The sequence below is a fragment of the Lepisosteus platostomus genome, chromosome 1 (assembly GCF_059453375.1).
Source record: "Lepisosteus platostomus isolate fLepPlt1 chromosome 1, fLepPlt1.hap1, whole genome shotgun sequence".
Taxonomy (NCBI): domain Eukaryota; kingdom Metazoa; phylum Chordata; class Actinopteri; order Semionotiformes; family Lepisosteidae; genus Lepisosteus; species Lepisosteus platostomus.
Genome location: NC_142611.1, coordinates 10,251,207 through 10,276,655, shown reverse-complemented (window position 1 = coordinate 10,276,655; position 25,449 = coordinate 10,251,207). Strand labels below are relative to the sequence as shown.

General features: G+C 40.0%; 1 protein-coding gene across 2 annotated transcripts in view; it reads left to right on the top strand.

Annotated features, from left to right (window-relative positions):
• palld (palladin, cytoskeletal associated protein) overlaps positions 1-25,449 on the top strand; it is a 128,858-nt gene that overhangs the window by 100,992 nt on the left and 2,417 nt on the right. The window contains exons 11-20 of one of the 2 annotated variants that reach the window (XM_088618171.1): positions 5,568-6,275; positions 8,874-9,009; positions 10,551-10,652; positions 13,579-13,803; positions 14,410-14,559; positions 17,069-17,157; positions 19,911-20,043; positions 23,638-23,845; positions 24,394-24,559; positions 25,134-25,267. In XM_088618171.1, coding sequence (XP_088474297.1) covers positions 5,568-6,275; positions 8,874-9,009; positions 10,551-10,652; positions 13,579-13,803; positions 14,410-14,559; positions 17,069-17,157; positions 19,911-20,043; positions 23,638-23,845; positions 24,394-24,559; positions 25,134-25,267 — 2,051 coding nt within the window. The remainder of the gene's footprint in view (positions 1-5,567; positions 6,276-8,873; positions 9,010-10,550; positions 10,653-13,578; positions 13,804-14,409; positions 14,560-17,068; positions 17,158-19,910; positions 20,044-23,637; positions 23,846-24,393; positions 24,560-25,133; positions 25,268-25,449) is intronic. The other variant, XM_088618241.1, reaches the window with a different exon arrangement.

The following is a 25,449-nucleotide window of genomic DNA, read 5'->3' as shown; positions in this document are numbered from 1 at the left end:
GTAACTTGCAGAAATAAGTTAATATCAAATCAGTGCACCATGCTCTTGCTATGGATGGTGGCCAGTGCACTATATTGAGTGCTCATATAGCATACCATTTTGTTTTTCCATACTCACACAAGAACTGACTCTGATATGACAGGCTAACCGTCGTACAGGAAAAAGGAGTTAATGATGCCAAAACTAAATATATCATTATAAAATGTCTGAAACTTGTATAGATTGAAAAATCAGTATTTCAATTAGAAACAAAGAGCCCACATGTAATGGTTTTATGTACTATTGTGATCAAACAGCATTAGGCATTCATACAGGATATGTTTGCTTGTAAACAGTTTAAAGCTGGAAGATTACCTACAGTATTGTCAAATAATGTGTAACACTCTGGGTGTCTGGGAAAATAGTTATGGTCTGGAAAAAACTCTGTTGAGGTTTCCATACTTAAAAGCTTTTGTCCACGTAGCTGAATTGCAAAAGTTTGAATGTTTTTTCATGTCGAGGAAAATATTCAATACTATCCTGCATCATCTTTAGCTCTCAAGCTCAAATTCTATTAAAAAGTATTCAAGTATTCTGGAGGATTCTGAGTTTCACATCGATGTAGAAAAACTGTCCTGCACTATAATGTACACCATCTAGAGTACCTGTAAATTGAGATAAATAGTAATCATATTAATCGGCAATATTTTTCTGAAAATTCACTCACTAACTAATGCATTTTAGAATTAAGAGGGTTATCACTTTAGCCTGGTCTCTTGGTCTGCTTACTGCTGATGTACTTAGAACTGAAAGCATTTTTTACAAATGGAAACCAGTTTTTACCATTCTGTCTAGTCAGTTCCCAACAGAACACTAAGACGTCGCTGGAATTCCCGTGGTATTCTAAATATTTATATTGAGGTGTATCACTGTAGTTACTATTTCTGAAACATGTTTTTGTGTGGGTAGGGAAAGGAAGGGGGTGACGGAGGAAGGAGGGGTTTCAGAATGATTTTCCATGTCCAAGTTGGAGCAAAAAAAATGTAATCTGAGACAGAGGTAGTCTCTGCTACCAGTGTGCGAAAGATAGCCATGTTTAAAAGGTAGCTGCTTGTACAGATTTATGTGAAGCTATTATGAAATTCTTACAGTTATGATTCGTCAAGACCTGACCATTCAGCAGGACTGATGACGTTAAAAGATAAAGCAGACAAGAGTCCTGTTCATCCTTGTGCTGTAAAGTAGCTTGCTAATGAGAACTTCAGTTGGAGATTCTATTACAATATAAATGTCAATATCAATATCACGCATTGTTTCTCTGTCACACATCACTCTCGCTCTCACATATGACACATCTGACACCAACACACAGGAGGATCCCTCCGCTGTCCTCCTTACATCACTGGACACAACGCACTCCTGACAATTTGTATTACAGACCCTCCACTCCATCCTCTTCCCCCTTCACACCATGCAGACTCCACACTGGAACACAGGGAGTCATTGCACTTCATCTTTTGTGCCAAGTTTCACTGCTTCCTTGCCAGGCATTGCCCCACTCCTTTGGGTGCCAACACCTCCTGTTAGCCCTGGTGCAGCAAGCCAAGTTGTTCCTCAGTAGCATGCACCTACTGAGGGCTACACACACAACTATCTAGTCTAAGACCTAGGTGCCTCAGTATCTCGTATCCCTCTGAGGCCCTCAGCCCTGTTAGCCAGCCTACTAGACCACCTGTCTCTCTCTGCTTCCCTGCTGAAACCTAGACAAGATCTCAATTATTCCTCAGATGGATTGATCAGGATTCTTATTAATCTCAGAGATGTGGCTATTTCCAACCGACCCTACCCTGATAGTTCTGTTCCCTCATGTGGGATTCTACTTCTTCTGAGTGCAAAAGACTCAAATCCGGCCAGCTGCGTTGAATTCTGCTGTTCTTCTCAATTATCAGGTGGCCATCTTATGGCTTAAGGCCATACCGTGGAGCATGGGTTTTGAGCCAAGATAGTGTCTTCCCAAAAAGCTGTTTTTTCCACTATATTACAACGCAAATTGAAAGCTCAGTTTGGTCTTATTCATTTTAATAATGGCTTTCAGCCCAAAATGGATTTAGTATACTCTTCCAAACCTTAATTATTGGTCTCTGAGATAAATTTGTGGGTTTGTAATGTATTTTCAGATAATAAAAGTAGCAAATTCTAACACCAGGTGTTATTCAATATTTTAGCTGCTGTTTTTTTAATAAATATAATTACTTATTATTGTCATAGAGCCTTTTCATACAAGAAACAAATGTCGACCTAAGGATTCACACTGATTTTTTTTAGATCTTCAATGGTTACCAAATAAGTAATACTTGCACAACATATCCTGTGGGTTTAAGAAGAATTGTTTCAATATGCCACAGTCATGACTGGATTTGCAGTTCTCCTGACTTCCCGAATCAAAGTGACAATGGAATCAAAAGTGCTCATATGATTGCATAAAAACAAGCTTTCACATCATCTACTCTGAGGCACCTGCATCATGCAAATGATGTTCAATGCAGTATCTTTATTTGAAAAAACAAGGCACCTAAATAAAACATTTAGAAATGCTGGTATTGGATCAGCATGCATTGTTTTGAAACACAGTGCATTCCTGCTGTTTAGCTCTGATCTATTTAGTGAAATTAAACCTTGTTAATCCATCCACCCATCCATTATCAAACACTTACTTCTGCAAACCCAGAGCCTAGCCCAGAAGTGCAGGGTACAAAGCAGGATGCTTTCCCACCACGAAAAATTATATAGTTTGTGGGATCAGTCTGTACTAAACAGTGTTATTTGCACATACTGGAGGAGTGAAAATTAGGGTATAATAACATATTTAGATCGCAGTTGTAACAAAAGTGATTTTGCAATTCAGGCTCTGACTTAACACATGCTGATGCGTTCTCTGAAGGACCACAAAGGAGGAAAAAATGAGTCTTTGTCACTGAAATAGTTTTATTTTCTGCTTGAGCTGATGATAAAGCATTGGTGTCTTGTGTCATCTCTTCAAGGCTTTTTCACTCTTCCCTGTGCCAGGTGCAGCCAATGGGTCTGTCCTTGTCAGAACTGGGATCATGATCAATTTCCCTTCATAAACTGTATATGTATAATGCCATGGCTTGTAGCAAAACCCAGTTAATGAGAGAGACATTTCATTTACATTTACATAAGGCTAAACAAAAAAAAAAGACTACCGCTAATCCCACAAAGAGCCACTGTGTGCTCTGTTCCAATGAAAAAACAAGACTGTAAATTTTTCTGTCTGAAACTAGAGACAGCTTTTAGTCGTGCCACGTTTTTAAAGAGCATACTGTTACCACCCAGGCATTTGGGTTTCATATCCAGATGCAGGAGACGTGTTAGCTTGCAGATCTCTGCAAGAACACTGATAACATGAGGAGTAAGACGCAGGGGCTTCGTTTGTACTCAGTGGCCTGATTACCCTTGTCAAAAGAAGGAATGACAAGGGTGGAAACAGCTAACCAGCTCAGAGCTTCTCGTTAGCCTGTCAACAGCCTTTGCACGTACTTGTTCGGTACAATTACTTATCTTGCTTCTTCCACACCAGCAATATTTCCTTTATATGTAAAGAATAGTTCAATACCCTGTCTGCTCAACAAACGAGTTTCGGAAATCTATTTTGATCTGTGTGTTCTTTATCCTGGACAAGAAAAAAAAGGACAGGAACTATGGAAAAAAAACACCTTTTTTGACACAACCTTTCCTTGTTGCAAATTAATCCAGACCATCTACTGCTGAACACCCTGCCAGCCATTAGCACTGTTGCCCTCTCATCAGCATTGGTAATAAAGACTTCAATTAGTATCCACTGGTACAGCTGGTGTGGTCTTTTCACTAACAAATAACATGATCGTTTCGAATGAATGCAAATTTCCTTGTTTGTGTCTAAATCTGAAAATACACTGGATCATTTCGAAAGTTGGAGGATTTCAGTGCATTTCGGGTTAATAGACTACAACCTGACCCTAGGCAAAGGATCGTATGGCCTACACTTTTAGTACGGGATATTTATAAGATCCCAGCAACTCCAGTTTCCATGCTCCCACAAGGCGACAAGATTAGATGCGTCTTGAATGGCATTACATGGGGCTGCAGAAGATTAACATTCATATACAGTAGGTTAATGACCACGGTGTTATTTGGGACTGTAATGAAATCATGGTTGAAAGCAATAGTTCCTTAACAGACAATAATAACTAGCCTATTAATACTTAGAAGACACTTTTACTATTATTTTTTATTCTAGAATGGATATCATGGAAACTAAAATGTTTTAAAGAAATAAGATGAAGGCAGCACGGTGGCGCAGTGGTTAGTTCCTGCCTCACAGCCCTGCGGCCCTGTGTTCAGCTCTGGACCTGGGTACTGTCTGTGTGGAGTTTGTATGTCCTTCCTGTATTGGCATGGGTTTCCTCCAGGTGCTCCTGTTTCCTCCCACAGTCCGAAAACTGGTAGGTTAATTGGCTTCTGGGAAAATTGACACTGTGTGTCTGTCCCTGCCCGCCTTGCGATGGACTGGCGTCCCGTCCATGGCGTCCCCTGTCCTGCACCAGTTGCTCTGTGTTCCCTCGTCACCCTGAATTGGAATATCTGATAAGAAAATGGAAACTGATGTATGAATTTAGATCAGATTCAACCTGGTTTGTGACCCCTAGATGTAGCTTAGTGCGGAGTATTTCATGCATAGAGCAAAAAAGTCAAATACAGTATATATAGGAAATGGGAAACACTTGAGTTTGAATAGGTTACAGACAGGTATTTATGCTGACACATTGTCTTCTAGACAACGCAGTGAGGCAATAAGAAACAAAAGGATATGTTATAATACACTGAATGTGCAGCATTTAAATCCGGAGATTTTGTTAAAATTGTGCAATGCACTAATCAGGTCTCATTTAGAATACTGTGTACAGTTTGGTTGCTTGCAACAAAAAATATATTGCTGCTCTGGGATTAGTCTTGTGAAGACCAGGAAAACAACCAGATACATTCTGGGGCTTAAAGGAATGCCCCGCACTGACGGGCAATAAGAGATGTCCTAGTCTTCTTTGGAACAAAAAGTTCACAAGGAGACCTGATTGAAGTATTCAAAATACTCAAAGGGCTGGATAGTGATTCCTGATTTAGTTAGGAATTTAATTTCTGGTTGAAGACCTTTGCACTGTACTGAAGGCCTGGATACACAGTAAGGCTTATCAAAATAGAAAGAAGTAGATCTGTTAATTCGTTTCAGAATGGTTCTCCACTGAGGAAGTGCATATCATGTACAATTTATGCCTGACATGGAAATCGGCAAACTCCATGTGAATCATTTACTTTTCCAAAAAGACTATCATTCTTCAAATAAACTTGCTTTTGTTCAGTTCACGGCCATAAAATACAACGTTTTGTACTACATTTACATCCATGCAAACAATTATTTACTTAGTTTTAAGTCATTTTTTTAAAAAGCCTCTTGTATAGTTATGGAATACGACCCAAAACTAGTCACATTTTATTCTTGTACTCTGACAGCACGTATCTCTTGCTTTCCACAGAGGCCCAGAGCAACTGAAGCACCTGCAGAACCAGATCCTCCAGGAGCAGCAAGAGGCCGCTCATCCGCGGCAGCCACCGGAAGTCCCGCCTCCGCCGCCGCCGGCCCCACCTCCCTCTCCTCCGCTTCCGCCACCTCCCTCCTTCCAGGAGCTGGAGAGCAGCCAGCAGGCCCCCGCCCCCATGAGCCTCGTCAACTCGCACGGCCCGGCCAACAGCATGCAGAGCAGCAGCACCTTCAACTACGCGCGGCCCAAGCAGTTCATCGCGGCCCAGACGGCGGGGGGCTCTTCCTCGGGGTACATGACCCCTTCCTCTGGCTCATCCGGCTCCAGCCTGCCCTCTCCGCTCTCCCCGCCGAGCCCTCACAAGCAGCTGAACAAAGTCAGCCTGCCTCCCTTCCAGCATTCGTACCCCTACAAAAGCGACAGCATCGGCTCGCCGGTGTCGCCCTCCTTCCCTCCCCCTCCTCCGCCGTTCCTGGGCTCCCCGACCTCCTTGGCTGCTCCGGACAACTTTCCCCTGCCTCCTCCACCCCCTCCTCCTCTGCCTGTCGTCAGCCCCGCAACGGCCCCCTCCTCTGAGGAAAGAAGTTCCCCCTTCTCTCCGCAGCAGACCTCGGCCGTCTTCCTCAGCTCCATGCTTCCCTCCCAGCCTCCCCCACCGCCTCCAGTCAATGCCCTGGGCCTCCCCAAGGGAAACAGCCCCATGTGAGTATAAACCTGTCGGCACTCTGCTATCCAAGCAGTGCCTCAACGCGAACCGCACGCGTTGTCGGAGCCCTCATTCGTCCTCGATACTAAGCTGCTCAGTATTACCCCCCCCCCCCCGAAATTGCCATATTCCTCTCATAAACATTTACATTGATATAGTTACAGGGAGTCGGCCATTTAAAAAAAAAAAACACTTCCCTTATAATACAGACAACACTGTGCTTCAGATACGCTGAGGCACCATACTGTAGAACTAATGGATTCAATCAGATAATTCAAACACAGATTCATATACCCAATGATTAACTGATGTAAAAGTCCTGTTGGAATATTATTATTAGTGTTATCAGTATGCAAGCGTTCTACACATACTAGGTAGGTAACGTCAAGGGAGAAGCAGCCTAACTGCTTAAAGGCCTCGGTAGAAAAGACAGATCTGCTAAAATGAAATTTCCTCTCGAATCCAGGGAGTCTGTTGCAACCACCCTTAGGTTTTACATTTTGTGATTATGATACAGATGTTTGAAGACGGTTTTGAAAGCATGTTTTAGGTTCATGTAAACACAGGGATGCTACGCATTCTATTAGATGCTAAGCCTAGATTTGTGGTTTAATTTATCGGCCTAGAAGGGCAACGGTGCAGATAAGTCTGAAAAATAACATTTTGTAAAAAAATAAGGCAGGGGATATTTTCATATAGCGCAATTCATATAAACCTTTTTTAAAAAACGTCAGTGATAGCACTACTTAGCGTGGCATCCTGAATGAAGCAGACCTTGTTGCATGAATTGGGGAGGCTGAATTCAATACTATTCAGGCACAACACTAAATTGCTCTGCCATTTAGATGATAATAATAATAATAATAATAATAATAATAATAATAATAATAATAATAATAATAATAGCTTACACTTATATAGCGCTTTTTTGGACACTCCACTCAAAGCGCTTTACAGGTAATGGGGACTCCCCTCCATCACCACCAATGTGCAGCATCCACCATTTTGAAATCACTGTTTTCCTGTTATGTGATGAACATTTTATCAGGCCAGGCTTCAGTGTAAAGTAAGAACGATACGTTTTCAAAAGATGTTGGCTCATACCCCCTTGTTTTTCATCATGGAGTGATTCAGCCCTGCTGCTTTGCATCTTTGCAGTGCCTCACATTCTTGCGCCCAAGAGCTGAGATAATGTATCGCACCGAATCTGTCAGCAAATAGGAACAAGAAAATGCCAAGATAGCAGGGTCAAAGTTGGAGGGATTAGAGCAAAAAAAAGACAAGAAGGAGGTTAGACATTCAGACAATTTAAGGACAGGCCCTCTCTGATGTTAATGGTCATCTCCAAGCAGATACATTCAGTCGAAACCCCTCTCAGAAAGAATCTTATTCCTGGTAAAGGTCACGGAAACTCAAAGCCTCTCCCATTACGGTGCAACTGAACACAGCCAAGCACAGGAAGGGGCCATTTAGAGCCGAGGAACACCACTTCAGTCCTCAAGGGCTGGAATCCAGCAGGTTTTCTAGTTCTCTCTAAATTGTCAACAGCTGAAGAAATGTGCTACACTGACAGTACATTAGGCTAATGATTAGTTCAGCTACAGCATGCAGAAGCGGAATGCCATCCTGAACACGCTGCAGTTCTCCGGGGCGTGAAGATCTACCCCACTGATTTAGAGAGATAAACCAACCTAGACATCATGTCTTTGGGGGGTGGGGGTGGGGGGTGGGGACGGAACATCCCAAGAAGTCCCCCAAAACCCAGGGAGAGCGTACAAACATCATACAGGAGGTGCTTCAGTTTAGAATCTTATCCAAAACAGTAGAATGACCTGCCACTGCACGTCAAAACAAAAGGAATAAAACTACAGCCTTTCAGTTCATTCTAAGTCACTTTAAGAACAAGAGCAAATAGCCTGAGAACTGCAAACATGTCTGTAGTCACGTCAGGGGCAAGTATACAGTACTGTATATGGGCAAATTTTCAATTAGCTTATCAGTTGGAGCTGACAAGTGATTAAGGTCCACTTGTCTTTTCTGACAGCCTGAAGAGCCTGACTGTCGGTGGAGCTCCTGAATGCCAGTTTCACAGCTCCTTGGTGTGGGGCTCAGCATTAAAAACAACTTTACATATTAATGGAAATTGAAAAATTTAATTATGACTTAATAATCCTAAAAATCATTATACAGTATGTTGTCTAGAATCTAGAAAGGCTTACCATGAGATTAAGAACATTATTTAAACGTAATGTATACCGTGTATGTTATATGTATATTACTGTTTGTATATTATGAGGCTTGTAAAAATGTATATAAAGAGTTAACATTTATATTTTATATGTAACAAAAATTAAATTTATACTGCTGTGCTGACTTATATTTTTCTATGGTCTATACAGTGCATCTTTGAAATAAAGCATTACTTAAAAGCCAACAAAATGTAATAAGGGATTTAAAAGACCAGATAGGGAGTTAAAAAAGCAACAGAAACTTTTTTATTCACAAGAACACTCGAGACTTTGGAATAAATCTCAGATGTGTTCTGAGAATTAAGGTCAATATTGTCTAAACTCTTATGGATCTGTTTGTTATAGGGGATTCTCAAAGAAGGCTGTCAGGACTTCACGGATTGCTTCCGACTCTGAGATTCAGGGCACCAAGGATGCTGTCATTCAAGATCTTGAGAGAAAACTGCGCTTTAAAGAGGAACGTTTAAGCAATGGACAGCAGGTGATCTTGTACTCACAAAAAATAAAGGCATTAACGAGCCATTAACTTGTATTAACAAGCAGATGCTTCATAACTGTACCCTGTAGGCGCACTGATGCTTTAAGAAAAAATCACATGACATTTATATCAATAGCATCCTGATGTCATAATGTTACTAAATATCTGACAGATAACACATAATCCCACAAAATGACTTGTCATAAGACCTGAAACAAAATGACTCAGTATGTGTTCATTTACATCCCATTGCACAGCACAGGATGTTGCTTTAGGCTTACTTGGAAATTCTATAGTTTAGAAATCATCAGATTTCAATGGAAGGCAGATGGGTCACATCCCTCCTTTAGTAATTGGTGACACTGATAAGCAACGTGATGCCAGAAAATGGTTACAGAGCATCGTGTAATTTCAATAAAACACAATGAGGCTGACATGCCATGGAAAGGGACCTATAAGGTCTTCCTTTTCACACTTTTGCTTCGATATAAAGTTCAGTAGTTCAGTTACACCCTAATAAAGGTGTTATAAAGATTGAGAAGAGGTGGGAGTCCAGTAGCAAGATTTATTGGGATGACACACCTGGCTGAGGAGAATCAAAAACCATCTATCACGATAAGTTGATCAAAGCCCCTCCCTTTTCTCAGGGAATTTGCCAAGGAGCTGCTGCACTGGTAAATATAGGCGGACACAATCCTACAACTGAGTCAGCAAGAAACACAATATTAATTTGTAGTGGAAGTGGACAGGATTAGGGTGTGCACTTTGGTTTTAAGCTCCCTTAAAAAACTCATTTCAATTCCCGTTACTTTACTTGCTGTTTCTCTTTGGGGATCTTTGGGTCATAGAGAGTAATTTTTTGCATTTCCTAGTTTGAATAATTATGCTCATTACTGTATCTGCTTAAAAACATTTAAAATACTATTTGTACTATGAACAAACGTAGACAGCAATAGCCATTTTATACTTCATAAAATAATAAAAGTGAAATAAATAAATGAAATGGGTGTAAACACTTGAAATCAATAACAGAACACAACACTTACCCATGCAGAACTCAGAACAACTTTTTAATAAATGTTGTTGTCATGGACAACCTTCTGGTGAGGTTCAGCTCACCAGAAGGAACTGGGTTAGATGGGTTAAAAGAAAATGTAACTCAAAAGGGTTACATATGAATCTGTTAGAGGAAAATATATAACTACCTTTAACTACCTTTAAGCGAGGTGGCTTCTATTTTTATAAGTTTTCTGTATTCCCTTACGTCTTCTAGTAAAAGGAATCCAGCTTTAGTGACAAAAAATAATCAATTTTATGTAAATAATGATATCAAATTTATAATAAACCTAATTCTGGTTAAAGGGGACTGGTACCTGTAAAAAAAAATATTATAGGACCATGAAAAGCTTACTTTTTTAGCATGGCTTAGCTAAAGCAAATGTGCTTTTAAATACTCTGAGGTTTACAGTGTTACATGGAGTGCAGGACAGCACTGGTACTTATCCACTAACTGAACGCTGACACACATTAATACTTGCTTTCAGAGATTAACATATGAGGAGAAGATGGCTCGTCGCCTGCTGGGCGCTGACAATGCTGCCACTGTCTTTAATGTACAGGAAGCAGAAGAAGAGCCCACCACACAGGTAGGATCAGCTTCAGAGGGGAAGTCATGACAGATATACTGTGGCAGCAGCTCTATCAGCCCGCTGCTCACAGCTGGCAGCCCACTGGAGCTCAGCAGGTGTGAGCCTGGTCAGTACCCAGATGGGAGACCTCCTGGAAAAGCTAAGGTTCCTGCTGGAAGAGGTGTTAGTGGGACCAGTAGGGGACGCTCACCCTGTGGCCTCCTACGGATGAGATGTAAACTGAGATCCTGACTCTGGGTGCTAATTAAATATCCCAGGACATTTCTCAAAAAGAGAAGGGGTGTCCTGTCCAAATTTCCCCCTGGCCTTTACCAATTTTTGCTTTCTGATAATCCCCATCTATGAATTGGCTTCATCGCTCTGTTCTCCTCCCCACTGATAGCTGGTGTGTTGGGAGTGTACTGGCGCACTATGGCTGCCATCGCATCATCCAGGTGGATGCTGCACATTGGTGGTGGTGGAGGGGTGTCCCCATTACTTGTAACGTACTTTTGAGTGGAGTGTCAAGAAAAGTGCCATATCAGTGTAAGGAATTATTAAATTATTATTGTTATTATTACAAATGTGGTGAAACACAAGCTGTCAGCTATGCATAACATAAACTAAAGCGGAGCAGCATTTAATTGCAACTGTAATCCCACCAAAACAGTGCAGACTACAGCTGCATGCATAGCCTGAATGCACTTTGTTTCTTTTATTTTTATCTGGAACAAGGCTTTTTCCGACAAGGGGGGGTTTCTTCATTCCCGACACATTTTAGAAAGTGTCTTCCTCCTCTCTTTTCGTGGGGGTACGACATTTGAAAAGGGAGCCCCATCCTGCGTAGCCTGACTCATGTGACTGCTTTTTTTTGGTGGTGTGGGTGGTGGTGGTGATGATGATAAATACAGTATTCTGCACACACATCTGCTTCTGTGTGAGTGAGTTTCATTAGCTCCCATATTTTGAGTGAGAAGTTTATTTACGTTTACCTTGAGCTCCTGGGGGTGGAGGTTCTTTGGTTCTCTTGGAAATCAAGGAGTTTGCACAGAAAAACAGCCTGTTCCCCACGGCTGGTCTCCATTTCTGTATCGGTTGTATTGTTTGATGGGATTTAATACTTATTTTCACATTGCATGTTTTCTTGTTCCTTTGTTTTATTCATGCAGCCTCACATAAACACCCAATACTGAAAAAGCAATGATAAGATTATTTTTCGAGGTACTGTAAATATGTAAATTAAACGTTTGGTCCCTGATTGTGATTTCTATTTGCTAGTGTTCTATAAATAAGAACCTCTATGTAACAAATAGAATATATTATATACGTATTTCAGTATAGTGTACAGTATGTAAGACTTCTTTATACCCAAAGAAAACATGCTAGAAAAGTCCATGTCCATAAATGTTCACAACAGAGCTCAGAAGGGATGATAGTGGCCAAGTTCAATTTTGCCTCAGCTGTCCTAACTTGTAATCGTTGCTGATGTCATTTCCTAAATAAAAAAAACCCTATAAATACAATATATGAGCCTTTCCCCCTTCACATTTATCTTCTGCATCCCTCTGAGATCTCCTCATGGGGGTCCCAGTGTTTTTGTCCTATGGCCAGTAGGTTGGCTCTCAGCCAAGAGGGTCTGGCCAGATTTCATATTCTTATTGCAATGTGTTGACAAGATATTTTAACTCCATCACTGCTACCATAACAGACAATGATATGGGGTGCTGGCATCATTACTCAGGTGGAGCACTTTCTGGTGTGCAATGTGCAGTTCAGTGGGCTGAATGTAAGAAGAGTGACTTAGGGAGCAGTTTGCTGGTGCTTGTGTGGTAAATATTGCCCAACTCAAGTTGTGGGTGCCATGTTTTGAGGAAACGTGCAGAACTTTCATGTCTAGTGAGCCAGGACAAACCCGTTACCTCTCCAAGGTTTCTTTGAACAAAAGCAAAAGCTGAGAGGACAGGCTTTAGCAATAGAAATAATCTGTGTATTGGCACAAAGTAACATTTGATTTTAAATGATTATGTCTGAACTGTGTATATTGAAACTGTGTATATCTGTATTATATCTTATATTATTCTTCAATAACTATTGTATTGTGGTCGGAGTATATTCTATAGGGTAATTATATGGAGTACAGTATATAGAATGTATTGTATTGTATAGGGTGCACAGAATGTGTTGTTGTTATGTACCTTATCGAAATTAGTCTTGTAGTCTGTAGTTTGTCCATCTATGTTTGTCCTTTGTCTTTACTGAAGCTGAATTTCTTTGGACCAGAAATATGACATAAATATGTTTCTGATCTGAGTTTAAAACAGCAACGGAGATAAACATTTGCTATTTCTAACTGTCGGGTACAATTAACCTTTTCCATACATTGAGCTGCCTGTGGACACCCAAATAATCAACCTCATACTTCCTGACACTGATGATACTGACACTGATGTCAGCTTGTAATTGAAAAGTTATGTTACACGTGCAGGCCTTTCCAGATGATTCCTAGCTATTATTATGACAACAAAGAATTCTGAATTTATTGGGCGTCTTTTTTCATTACTTTGAGACTCTCCTTGTGCCTTATATACAGTATTAACAACTTAAAAAAAACAATTCTGTAAAAATTGGGTGAGGCATTGCTAAGCTTTGAGTGCATTTTTATGAGCCATTAGCATCTGTGTTTTGCATATATCACCAATTTGTGATTATCCATGGTTGAATGCATGCAATAGTTTCTTTACGCTCATAAAATAAGGGGAGTTGGTCTGAGAGAACGAGAAGCACAGTTGTATTTTGAAGGGAAAGGGACCAAAATAGCGTAGGGAGATTATTGTTCTCATTCTCTTGCTGTTAAGCAGCCACATGTTGAGTCGTTTTCTGTTCCGTGCGGAGTGAGAGTGGGAGGAGTGTTGCTGGAAGTGTGCTCTCGTGTTGTGTGTTGCAGGAGTACAAGGTGTCGAGCTTTGAGCAGCGTCTAATCAGCGAGATCGAATTCCGCCTGGAGCGCTCCCCAGTCGAAGAGTCTGATGATGAAGTGCAGCATGATGAAGGGAGCTCACCTGGCCAGCAGGTGGCTCCCTTCTTTGACCAAAAGCTCAAGCATTACAAGGTCTTTGAGGGCATGCCTGTCACTTTCGTCTGCAAAGTCATCGGAGACCCCAAGCCAAAGGTAATGGGCAAGTCAGTGAGTAAACACGCAGCACGCTGAAACACACATCACTTTGAATATGCTGTATTGTCCCTGATGATGAGCATGAAGATACATAAATACAAAATTCTGCACACACATGCTGCTCAATCTGATTTTGTGTGAGCAAGTATCCGCTCTGCTCTTAATGTCTCCCATATTTTGCGTGAGAAGTTTATTTAATTTAACTTAATTAAATTTAGGTTTGTTTAATTTTACCTTGAGCTCCTGGTGAAGGTCCTTTTGTTCTCTTGGAAAATCAAGACGTTTAAACAGAAGAGCAGCCTGTTCCCAAGGCTTGGTCTCCATTTCTGTGTTAGACATCTTGCTTGATGTTATTTTACTCTTTTGCAGGCTGGGATTTAATACCTATTGGAAAAGATTTTGAATATGCTGTATTGTAACTCTGGATATGATATGTGTTTTGAGACCTAAATGCTGTTGGGATCCTCAACAATACAATGCACATACTTTCTGCTGGAAAGTCCATGACATTGTCTTATGATAAGGCCTCATAACTAAACAGTTATTATCCAAGAATTTGGAACTTGTGTAATGTGGTAATTTTGTACTGCCTGTCTTTGGCAGATTTACTGGTTCAAAGATGGCAAGCAGATCTCCAAAAGGAGTGAGCACTACAGGATCAGCAGGGAGCCAGATGGTACCTGCTCTCTGCACACTGCTGCTGCCTCCCTTGATGACGATGGGAATTATACAATCATGGCAGCCAATCCAGAGGTAAGCCATACCAACAACACCCAACAGTAAAGCTTTTTTGTTTGTTTGTTTGTTTGTTTTGGCAATTCGAGAATTTCTAACTTTCATAAGTGCTTCAGCTTCAATAATTTAAACCATGGAAGCAGGGCTAACTTTTATCTTGAAAATATTATACATGCAAGGGTGCAGATTTCGAAAGCTAGGCAGGGAAGCTGTACTGGGAAGGAAGATCTCGAAGGAAAACCAGGCTTCTGCTCTAAGTGATGAGGAGATGCTCTTCTCTCTAGACCAAAAATTACAAATCACTGAATTGCACCATCTTCCTGAGTGATACTCATAAGCTTTATGAGTTGGCAGCATAGGATGTGTGATTAATAAATAGTCAGGACCCCTGTTTTCTCTGATCACCATACCTGGATATAGGATGTATCAGATCTTTTTCTAAAGCTTTGGGATGAAAACCCATTATATACAGTAGTTGCAAAGAATTATAATTACCTACGTCCAATCTACGTATAAATATAGATGTGCATACAGTTTATAAATGACCTTTCATGTTTCATGCTCTTTGATTCAGTTATAAAAGTGCATTTCTCTTACACTGACAAATAAAACTTCACGATCACATGCAGTTGAAAAGCTAGTGGTGAGAGCAATGGGGAATGACTAAAGGATTGCAGGAAGGTCATGCACTCAAGCTGCTCCAGTTTTACCAGTCAGTATTACTCACAGTACTTATTCAAGGCTGTCTGAAGAAAGCACCCACAGAGTAATAGATAGGAGCATGTAAATTGTGTATGTGTAAAACTAGGCTGTAAACGTCTTGTGCTAATCCCCTACACACCCAATTTTCAGGGGTTTGTCTTCCTGTTTTGATGCCATATAAGCTGTAATGTGGCTGTGGTTTCCATCGTCTTGTGGTTACAGTGGCTGCAGTAGTGAAGGTTTGTCTGGAAAAGTTCAGATTTTTCCATACCACCATTGCATAGAAGATACGTTTAATGGCTTTCACTAAGCCCTTACTTTCTAATTAGAAAGCCACCAACGGGAATTGTTCTGCGTGTTTGCAGTTTGTTTCTGACTTTTGGTAGTCTGGTTTCGGGATGTTTCAACACGCCTGAAATTTGAAATCCTGCAGAAGAGTTGGGAATTAACACAACTAGTGGCAAATTTAGATTTTAAAAAAAGTATTGTAGGTAGTGACATGAAAATCTTTTAAGCTAGGTAAAGCTCGCCAAAGCTCAGTGGAAAGTAAAAAATGGTCTATTTCAGAAAATGTCTTGCTGTTTAACTGTTTGCCCAGACTGGGCCAAAGTATGTTCTAAAACAGAGCAGATAAATATGGGATGGAAAAAACACAATTTTACCACTATCAAGGGCAGCCTGCATGCTTTTATGCAGTATGGTTATTTATTGTTTATCATGTAGTACTCTAAAGATAAAAGTGGAAGCTTAATGGCAGACCACATACTGTGAAGTAGCTTCAGAGGCAATTGTGGTCTGTATCATATGCCCAGGAGCCTGTTGAACAAAATGGCTAATAACTCTTAATAGGTTGTTGACAGCATAGTGTTAATATGATACCAAAGTTTGTTACCATTTATCAGTTTCAAGAGACTTTGTTTGTTTATAAATCATGTCTGGCTGTGAAGGCAGGGTTTAATTATCAAGATTGTCATCCTCTCTGGCACATAACAAGACAGTAATTTGTTATGTTTCCTCAACTGAAGCCAATTCAGAAAACCATCTGAAAAACTAACCAATTTTTAACTATTCTGAAAAAAAGGAAAACAACATTGAACATAGAAGGGACCAACTTTAGCTTCTTTGGATAGTTAACTTTAAGAAAGAAGAAATCAGGCAATTAGGCTTATGTTTCTTCAGAGAATTATTAATCCAGTTTATAGTGTTACTCACGACAGGAAGCACAGCAATGTTGTCAGCAAGAACTCAAAACAAGTCAAAACAAGATAAGCTGATGACATTACATCCCTAGAGAATTCAATGTTTTAACAACACCAACAAACTTAAACCCAAGTTTCTAGCATCTGTTTTGACTGAGCACATAACCTTTTATTTTCCAGTAGACTTCCCTCAGATTGCGTTCTGCTATGCAAAACAACTGCTCATGAAACCCGTAAAGAATGTTATTAGGAACAAGTACGCTTTTATTGATGTGCAAGTTGACCACACTTGGATAACTTTTTTTTTCTAGCAAAACCTAAATTTACAGAACACGTTAAAGTTAAACACATTAAAGTCTTTAAAGAAGTTTAAAAAAAATTGCTGTAAAACTGTAATTGTTCCCTCTTTTATTTTGAAGTGTTCCCTGAAGCAACGCTCAGGAGCCCAAAGTTAGTGTCAGTACTGCTGACCTGATGAAACTGCACGATAAAGCTAGCTGTGGTTGACGTTTCCCATCAGCCTCCTCAGTCAGTTCACGGCCCCATTGGCAGAGCAGCTCATGGGAGAGGGTTTGTGGGTTTTTGGATCCTGACTCTTGGTGTCTCTCTGGCTCTCTCTGGCTCAGGGCAGGACAAGCTGCACGGGCCGGATGATGGTGCAGGCGGTCAACCAGAGGGGCAGGAGCACTCGTTCCCCTCCAGGACACACCAGGAGGTGGGTGATTGAGGAGTCACGTTCCGGAGGCTTGCTGTAAAAGTGGAACTCAGAAACGGGCATCCTCTTTGTGGCTGTCAAAGGAATGTGATTGTTGTACTGCTGTCAAGATTCTCCACAGGTTGAAAGCTTTTGAGGGGCGAAGGACCAGGGGGAAAGACTTACAGATTTGGAACCACCACCCACCCCACCAATCCTTCGAGATTCATTCTCCTTCCAATTACCCGATCATTCTTTTTGGTTTAAACAGCAACCCAATCAATCAACTTCACTCTGCAATTTTCAAGAGTTTTCAGAGCGGGGGTCATCACAGGGTTACACCAAACCCCCCCCCCCCTTCTTTTAACATGACATCAGCTGCATACTTTACAGTAAGTGGTAAGGAGCCAGATTTGAAGCCAACAACATATTAGCCCCAAAGCCTTTCTGCCCTGTAGGTCTCAAAATGCAAAAATGTTTTTTTCAAAACAGCTTTCCAAGCCGGTTTAAAATTCCTCACTTTCCACAAATGTTTTTTAAGTTTGTGTTTGATTTTCTGGAAATGCTGGGATAGGATTACATTTTCCCCAACCCGAAAGACGTTTGCCATTATTTTAACTGGTTTCATGTTCTGGTTTCAAGATGGTTACAATTGATGTTTAGTTATGTGGTGAAACGGAATAACATTTTGCTTATTTTTCTAAAATGTTGCTTTATTAACATTTTGTACTGTAGGCATACAGTTAGCAGGCAGTTATTATGGGTGACTACCTGGAGATTTTTTATAAGCGTATTAACATTTTTCAAGAAGAGGTAATTGGATATTTTCAGTTGGGTAATAATAAAGGTAGCTAAAACTCTCCAAACAACCTCAAATGACGGGAACTAGGAGGCCGATAATGAAACAATGTCTAGAAAGTGTCAGACTGGCTAAATTAAGGAAAAATTAAATACATTTAAAGCAATTTTTTAAAAAAAATAGAAGGACTGGTTTGGTAAGTCGTGTCCTCTTCAAATATTTTTCGAAGAACTTACTGTTGAGATTATTAATAAGACAGTATTTGCCTTTGAAAAATAATGGATTGCTTCCATAGGAAAAGACTGCTTTAACATACAGTATATTATACATGTGATCTATTAGTTTACTGCATGTTGAAACAAGGCTAAGGATTGAATCCTTTTCGCAAATGTTCCTTACCAACAACTGGAAAGTAGACAATGGAATACAAACACATGTGTGACTGAAAGCAAAGCACATCCTTGTGAGAGCATTTGCATTCCAAGAAATTGAGCATAAGAGGAAGGTTTATAGTATTATTATTATTATTATTGTTGTTGTTGTTATTATTATGAGGTATTAGCAGAAAAACTGGCTGTAGCAGGAAGAGGAGGAAGAAAAGTACTTCCAAAAGAAAATGTGCAGAAACTACCGTTTGTCTCCTAAAACTAGAAGCCTTCAAATGCAAGCCTAGGAGTGCTTTAGCAGGGTGTACCTCAGTAGGTAGACACAGGATTGCAGTTATCTCTTCAGCATCTTTCACCACCACTACCACAAAACCAAAATAAAGAAAAAACCTTTAGCAGGCTCCATAATCTTCCTCTCTTTTTTACTACCAGGGCGTAACAGCTTGCGAGGTGTGAAAGGGAGGAGGGAGCATTAGGTCACCTCTTGGAAAGCTTTCCATTAACAAGTTCTTGTGGTTTGTGCGGTATCTCAAAAAAACGTTTACGGGACTTCTGACAGGTCACCTGAGATAAGACTACACATGAATGACGTATGCCGTCTGACAGGTCACCTGGGATAAGACTACATGAATCACACATTGGTCTACTTTGCAAATAGATTACTCTGAAATACCTTTGTGGAGTAAAACCCACATGCTTTGTTTCATCCTGTCTAAATGATTTGCCTCTTAAAACTTTTCAGAATATACAGAGGTCAAAGAACATGATCTGTTAAAAGTACAACTTTTTTTTTATAGCGGTGGATTTATCCATCTCACGAAAACAGATGTACCCCTTCTAAATTTGGAGAATTAAAAATAACTCTAAAGGCTTAAGGTCATCTAAATAGTAAAAAAGTAAATAGAACATGACAGACTTAAGGGGCGACGTCTTATGAACATTGTGAACAGTGTTTTTTACTCCCCAGAGCATGTAACTGTTTTTTTTCTCATAGTGCAGACTTGTGTCAACTAGCCAAAATGATTTTCCTGCAGTTGTCTGCCTTTTATGATCAAGTCATGGCATTTGACCTAGAGGACTTCATTTAATATTTGTGTAAAACAAAAGCCTCAAAATAGAGAACTGCAATAATTTAATGAGTACAAACACAGTCTGTCTAATACACTTTGTATACCCAGAAACCATATCAAAAAGGGCAACAGCAAACGATGCCACTGTATCAGTTTTCCTTGACTAGCTGCTTGCAGTAATTAACTAGTGAGAATGGGTGGGCTTCACAAGAAATCTGTTCTTATAAGGCAGAATTGCAAGATGGAAGCTAATGTGGCACACCCTTGGTTTGCAAATGGAGTTACTTACTGAAAGGATTGACTTCTCCAGCGAAATCACCCGTTCCATCTGACATTAACGTGTAGCTTGACGTGAGCTGATGATGTCAGAAGTGCCATAGCACCGGTGAGGCCTCAAAAAGGATGAACGGTCTGATGAAGCACACGTTTTGTGATGTTAGGTATCGGGGAATTCCGAAAGGCACTGTGAGACTTGCGGCTCATCTGTGGTAATCACTCAGAGGCTGTGTTCTGTCTCAGACCTAGGTCACGGTCCCGGGACAGCGGGGAAGAGAATGACAACATCCAGGAACGTCATTTCCGACCACATTTCCTGCAGGCACCCGGGGACCTGATTGTCCAGGAGGGCAAGCTCTGTCGGATGGACTGCAAGGTGACGTCACGGCTCTCTGCTGTTTGACTTTGGACTTTAATCATGAAAGGAAAGGGAGAAAACATTAGCTATAATACTGTATGTGTGTGCACTTATGATCTGGCTTCAGTAAAACACTTCCTCTTAGCATGTTTCATGGCCAAATGGGATCTTCAAAATCAGTCTATCTCACAGTTTTAGATAAGAACTGTTCTGACATGTTTTTGCTGATCACAAAAAACCTGCCTAGTAACAAAATGTGACTCCTCAAATTCCGTTTTAAGTTCTATTGCTCGAGAGAAGAAAGAAAACGAGGAATCATGTGCATTGACATGTTGGAGAAAAAAGCCATTTTCAATTTACTTTGGGCCTTTACTTGTTCTTAAACAGCAATGCAAGAAAAATCAAAATATCAAAACAGACACTTTTTTTAAAATGGAAGTCTACAGTATATGTCTATTGCGAACCTTTAAAACTTGTGTTAGTTTTCCCATTACAAATCTTGCAAAGGCTGGCTTCTCAAAGGAGTAGTTAAGCATTGATTGCTGTCTGTCAGGAACGATGGAAGTTGTATTGACAGAATTTGTCAAGATTAGTTTGTACTTTCAAATCTATTTATTATTTTTTCACATCAATTTAATTCTTAGAAATCTTTCAGTAAAACGCTGTTGGCAACATGAACTCGAATTTCTTGTCATCGTTATTGTTTTAGTATCAGCAAGCTTAAGCAACAGGAATTACGTTTTAACTGTTGACCTTTTTCTCAAACTTTCATGAGGAGAAATGTTTTATGATAAGACTTTGTTATTTGTAATTTCAGCTTAAAACGTGTGGCTGTAGCCAAAACCAACGTAATTTCATACCATGTTTTTGTAATTCTGTACGGTACTGTATTTAATGTAAACAAATTCACATGCATAGAATATAGTACAATATTACATCATTAGGAATATGTCCAGAAATACTGAACAGCTGGCAGTACTGCATTCCATTGATAAAAGCTTCACATGTATAGGGGTAAATTATACAAGAAAAGCCAACACTCAGCTCTGAGTGTTCATGAACCTAGCCTTATCCTTCTAGAGGTTTCTAGGCTGAAACCTCTATTAGTAAACATCATAAGAGGAGGCAGCAGCAATCTGGGTCTGTCATGCCTGGTTAATGTGGCTGGAGTGCTGTCTCTCTTGGCCTGTTTACTTGACTGATTGACATGCATAGGACTGTAGGAATAGGCCTTGTCACAGATGACATGGGCAACAGCCTCCAGCCAATAAGAAGCTCCACCGTTTGAATTAGACTGTTTAAAATAAAAGTAACCCCAGTCTGCAGAGCTTTATTCTACTACTGGGCTATCTGGGCTACAACTCATGATTTGAGTTAAGTCTCCTTTGTGGACACAGCTGTTACATTCTTGAGCAATACACTTTATCTTGATTGCTTCAGTCTGCCCTTTACCTCCATAACTGGGTACCAGCTTTCAAAAACCTGCAATGGATGATCTAGAATGAGTCTTGTCTTCTCAGTTCACACCCCAGCCCTACAAGCCGTTAAAGTCTTGTAAGGGACTTTACTTTTTCTATCTGAAATTATCTATTAGTAATTTGACTGTATACCTTGTAAGTATTAAGCATGATGAAAATATAACGTTATGAACTGTTTCAGATTTGGCAGTGCTTTAAGCAAACCTATCATGCCTTAGTTGTGAGGCATGGATGGATGTTCAGTTCTTTGTGCAGGAGCACACATCGTGAAGAGCCTGTTGTGATCTCAGCCATGGCTCTGCATGCGCAGGGTATATTATACTTCAGTAATGTTCAGTTCCAGACATGAGGCTGAAACTGGACTGCCAATGCAATTTGAACTTAAGTGAAGTTCCCTAGTGAATTGAAATTAGAAACAGTGGAGAGATGTTCCTGTGCCAGTGAGCACACAGAGCCAAGCAAGCTCTGAGCAGCGCTCAGCGTGCCAGCATGCCTACAGGAAACTGACTCACTTCCAGTAAGACTGAGAAATTGCTGCATTGCCTTTTTATTCCACAGCAGTTAGTGTCCAGTGAACATGTGAGAAATGTGTTGATTGCAGTGGTTACAAAACCAGCTGAAAAAATATCCAGCGTACTTCCAGGTAGCAAATATACAGTAGTTTGCTTATCGTTATACAGAACAGATGACCAGTTTGAAGCAACCAAAGAACATGTATATTGTGTGTCAATGTAAAAGCTGAAGTATATGGATTAAGATATACATTGGATGAATGTTTAGTCAATTCATATCATTGTTTGGGTTTCTAAGGCTCTCAGTGCTTTCTTAAACGTGAGAAAGCTTTAGCATACTGTAAGTGGGGAAACGATGCAATTTACTACTAATTAGCCTAATGCTGTCCCTGTTCTATTTAAGTAATGTTTTTGTGCTCATAGGAATTAGTACATATATACAGGTTCGTGGACTGAGCACATTACAGTCATTATATGGCACAATTAAATGGATATTAGATACTTCCCCCTTTTTTACAGGAAAGCAAAGGAAACCTGTCTTTGGATGCAGTCCAGAATAAGCAGTTATTTAATACATCCCACAAGGACATTATTGAACTTATTAACCAATAAACAATTAAAACTGAACACACACAGCAGTGTGCATCACACCATTACAGCAGTAATGGTGAACTGGCTGTATTGGAAGGACCAAAGAGAACAAATTGCATGTTGGACATCTTGGAAACATTTCAAAAAAGCTTTTAAATGTTGTTTTCCGAACAGTGGGCTAGATTCTTCTGTATGTTTTTTTAGCAGGAAGTTGTGTATTTGGTAATAAAAGAGAGCACACAGATACAACTACTGCAAGGAAATGTATTAAAAGACATTCATAAATTCTCTACATTTTCTCTCAGAAGTTATTTTTGAGTATTATCAGGTCTGTGATGAGAACTATGTAGGCCACACACTATAAGAATATACCAGGACATGGTATATAAATGTGGTTCAAACTGAATATCATTGTGAATAACACAAGTGGTCTGTATTGCTGTGCACCTGAAAGAGGTTTAAGCTTCTATGATAACTTTCAGGTATGCAAACTGTGAAAGAGAATAATTTCATCACAAGATGGCATTTCTTGTGAGAAAAAAAATAGAATCATCTTTTTTCTGGTGGAATATGATACTACTGTACATATGGTTTTGTTCCACTTCTTCAAATGCTCTTAAAAATGCAGCAATTAAGATTTTTTTGTGAAATGTTTTTTTAAAAAACAATAAATGATAGTTTCTGGTATATTTTCTCTTTGTAATGTAAACCACATTAAAAAAATCACATTAACCACTGTTCCGTCATATTCAGTCAAGTATTTGTTTCACTCAGTAGAATTAATCACTGGATGTTGCTGGTCTTCTTTGCCTTCAGCAACTCCCACAACAGTACGTCTTATCCATGTGCTTTTCCTGTGGTAAATTTCTTTTCCCTTTCATAATATCATGGAGTTAGGGATAAAATGACCATGCTATGCAGCAAATCAGAAATGGTGTGGTATTTTAATTTTAAAAATCAATCATTTTTCCTTTACAAATTCCTTTTGATCTCGTACACTGTAGGGTGAATGTGCTTGTTTTCAATTGCAGGTGAGTGGATTGCCAACACCAGATCTTATTTGGCAGCTGAATGGCCAAACTATCCGGCCTGACAACTCTCACAAAATGCTGGTGAGGGAGAACGGAGTGCACTCTCTCATCATTGAGCCAGTAACCTCCAGAGACGCGGGCATCTATACTTGCATCGCAAGCAACAGAGCTGGGCAGAACTCCTTCAACCTGGAACTTATCGTCGCAGGTAAAGGCGTCACTCAAGTGGCTACAGTAGATTCACCTGGCCCAGAAGCGACCAACATATTCCGCTCTAAAACACTTTCATTGTGGTAGAATTTGAACTGCAGCAGCAAACAGATTTTAAATGATTAAATAATTAAATGCTCCACCACACTCAACCAAAAAGGAAATCTGACCATTAAATAATGTTTCGGGATTGTTAGAAGAGCAGGGCGTGGGGTGAGGGTGGAGGGGGGGTTCTTTTGTAATGTATCAGGTATTGTCATTTTCCAGAAGGTGTCAATTCCATGGAGTCTGAGGTGTCTAGATTCTAGGTGACAAAAAAACGTTTTTTTTTATCAGTGCGGAAAACCATTAAGTTAAGGGCCATTAAGGGTCATTAAGTCGGATTATAGGAAGAGACCTTCACAACAAACTGGGGCTTACATGTACTGCTCCTCAGCAAAAGCTACACAAATGCAAACATACAGTACTGTAGCTCAAATACGAAATTCCAGCCCTGTCCTGAAAGGTTGACGTTGCTAAGGAATGGATTCTGTTTTTTTTTTGCAGCTAAAGAGATGCACAAAGCCCCCGTCTTCATTGAAAAGCTGCAAAACACAGGTGTAGCCGAGGGTTTCCCTGTACGCTTAGAGTGCCGTGTGTCCGGGGTGCCATATCCACAGATTTTCTGGAAGAAGGAGAATGAATCTCTTACTCACAATACTGATAGAATCAGGTAAGGGCATTGCAGAGTATTTCTTGCAGTGGTCCGGTCCTAAAAAACACAAATTTTATAGCTCTTTAATAGAATTTTGACAATGTTCAAAATCTAAAATACTGTAACTTCATTAAAAAAAGCTGCAGGAAAACTGTCCAACAATATAATTGTCGCTGACAAACACAGTCCTTGTAATGGTTTGCGAGTAAGCACAATGAATCCGCATCTTATGTGTTGTTTAGAGTTGTAAAAATGCACATTTTGTGCAGAATCGGTTATTTTGTATTGTGCCTTGTATTTTTTGTACACGTATTTCTGATGATAATATTGTCATTTGTTCGACCAAAAAACTCCAAATTGCACCCAGAATATTTTAGGAGTTTGTATGACAGCCTAAAGTGCTGTTCTTTCTTTCTCGGTGATTTTGAAAGATTTCAATTTTGAATAAAGCAAAACAAGACATAGCAAGTTAGCTTTAATTACTCCCCCCTCTCCACACAAGTTTCACATTGATCTATGGTGCGTTAGCTTCTCTGATTTGCTGGTGTTTTAGAAGCCTAACTTAACAACTCGTTCCCTTGAATCTCTTCAGCATGCACCAGGACAATCACGGATACATCTGTATGATAATACAGCCGGCAAAAAAGGAGGATGCTGGCTGGTACACCATATCTGCTAAGAACGAAGCTGGAATTGTCTCAAGTACTGCTAGGCTGGATGTCTACAGTAAGTTCTGGGTGTGCCAGTCACATTGTGAAGCCCTTTTCACTGTTAATTTGTGATATATACTTCTCTATCATTAATTAGCATCACAGCTCATATCTATGAAGATGTAAGAAAAAAGTCCACAGGGTCTTGCTAAAGTATTCGGCTCCTTCCAAGGTTGAACCATTTTGTTGAATTGGAAG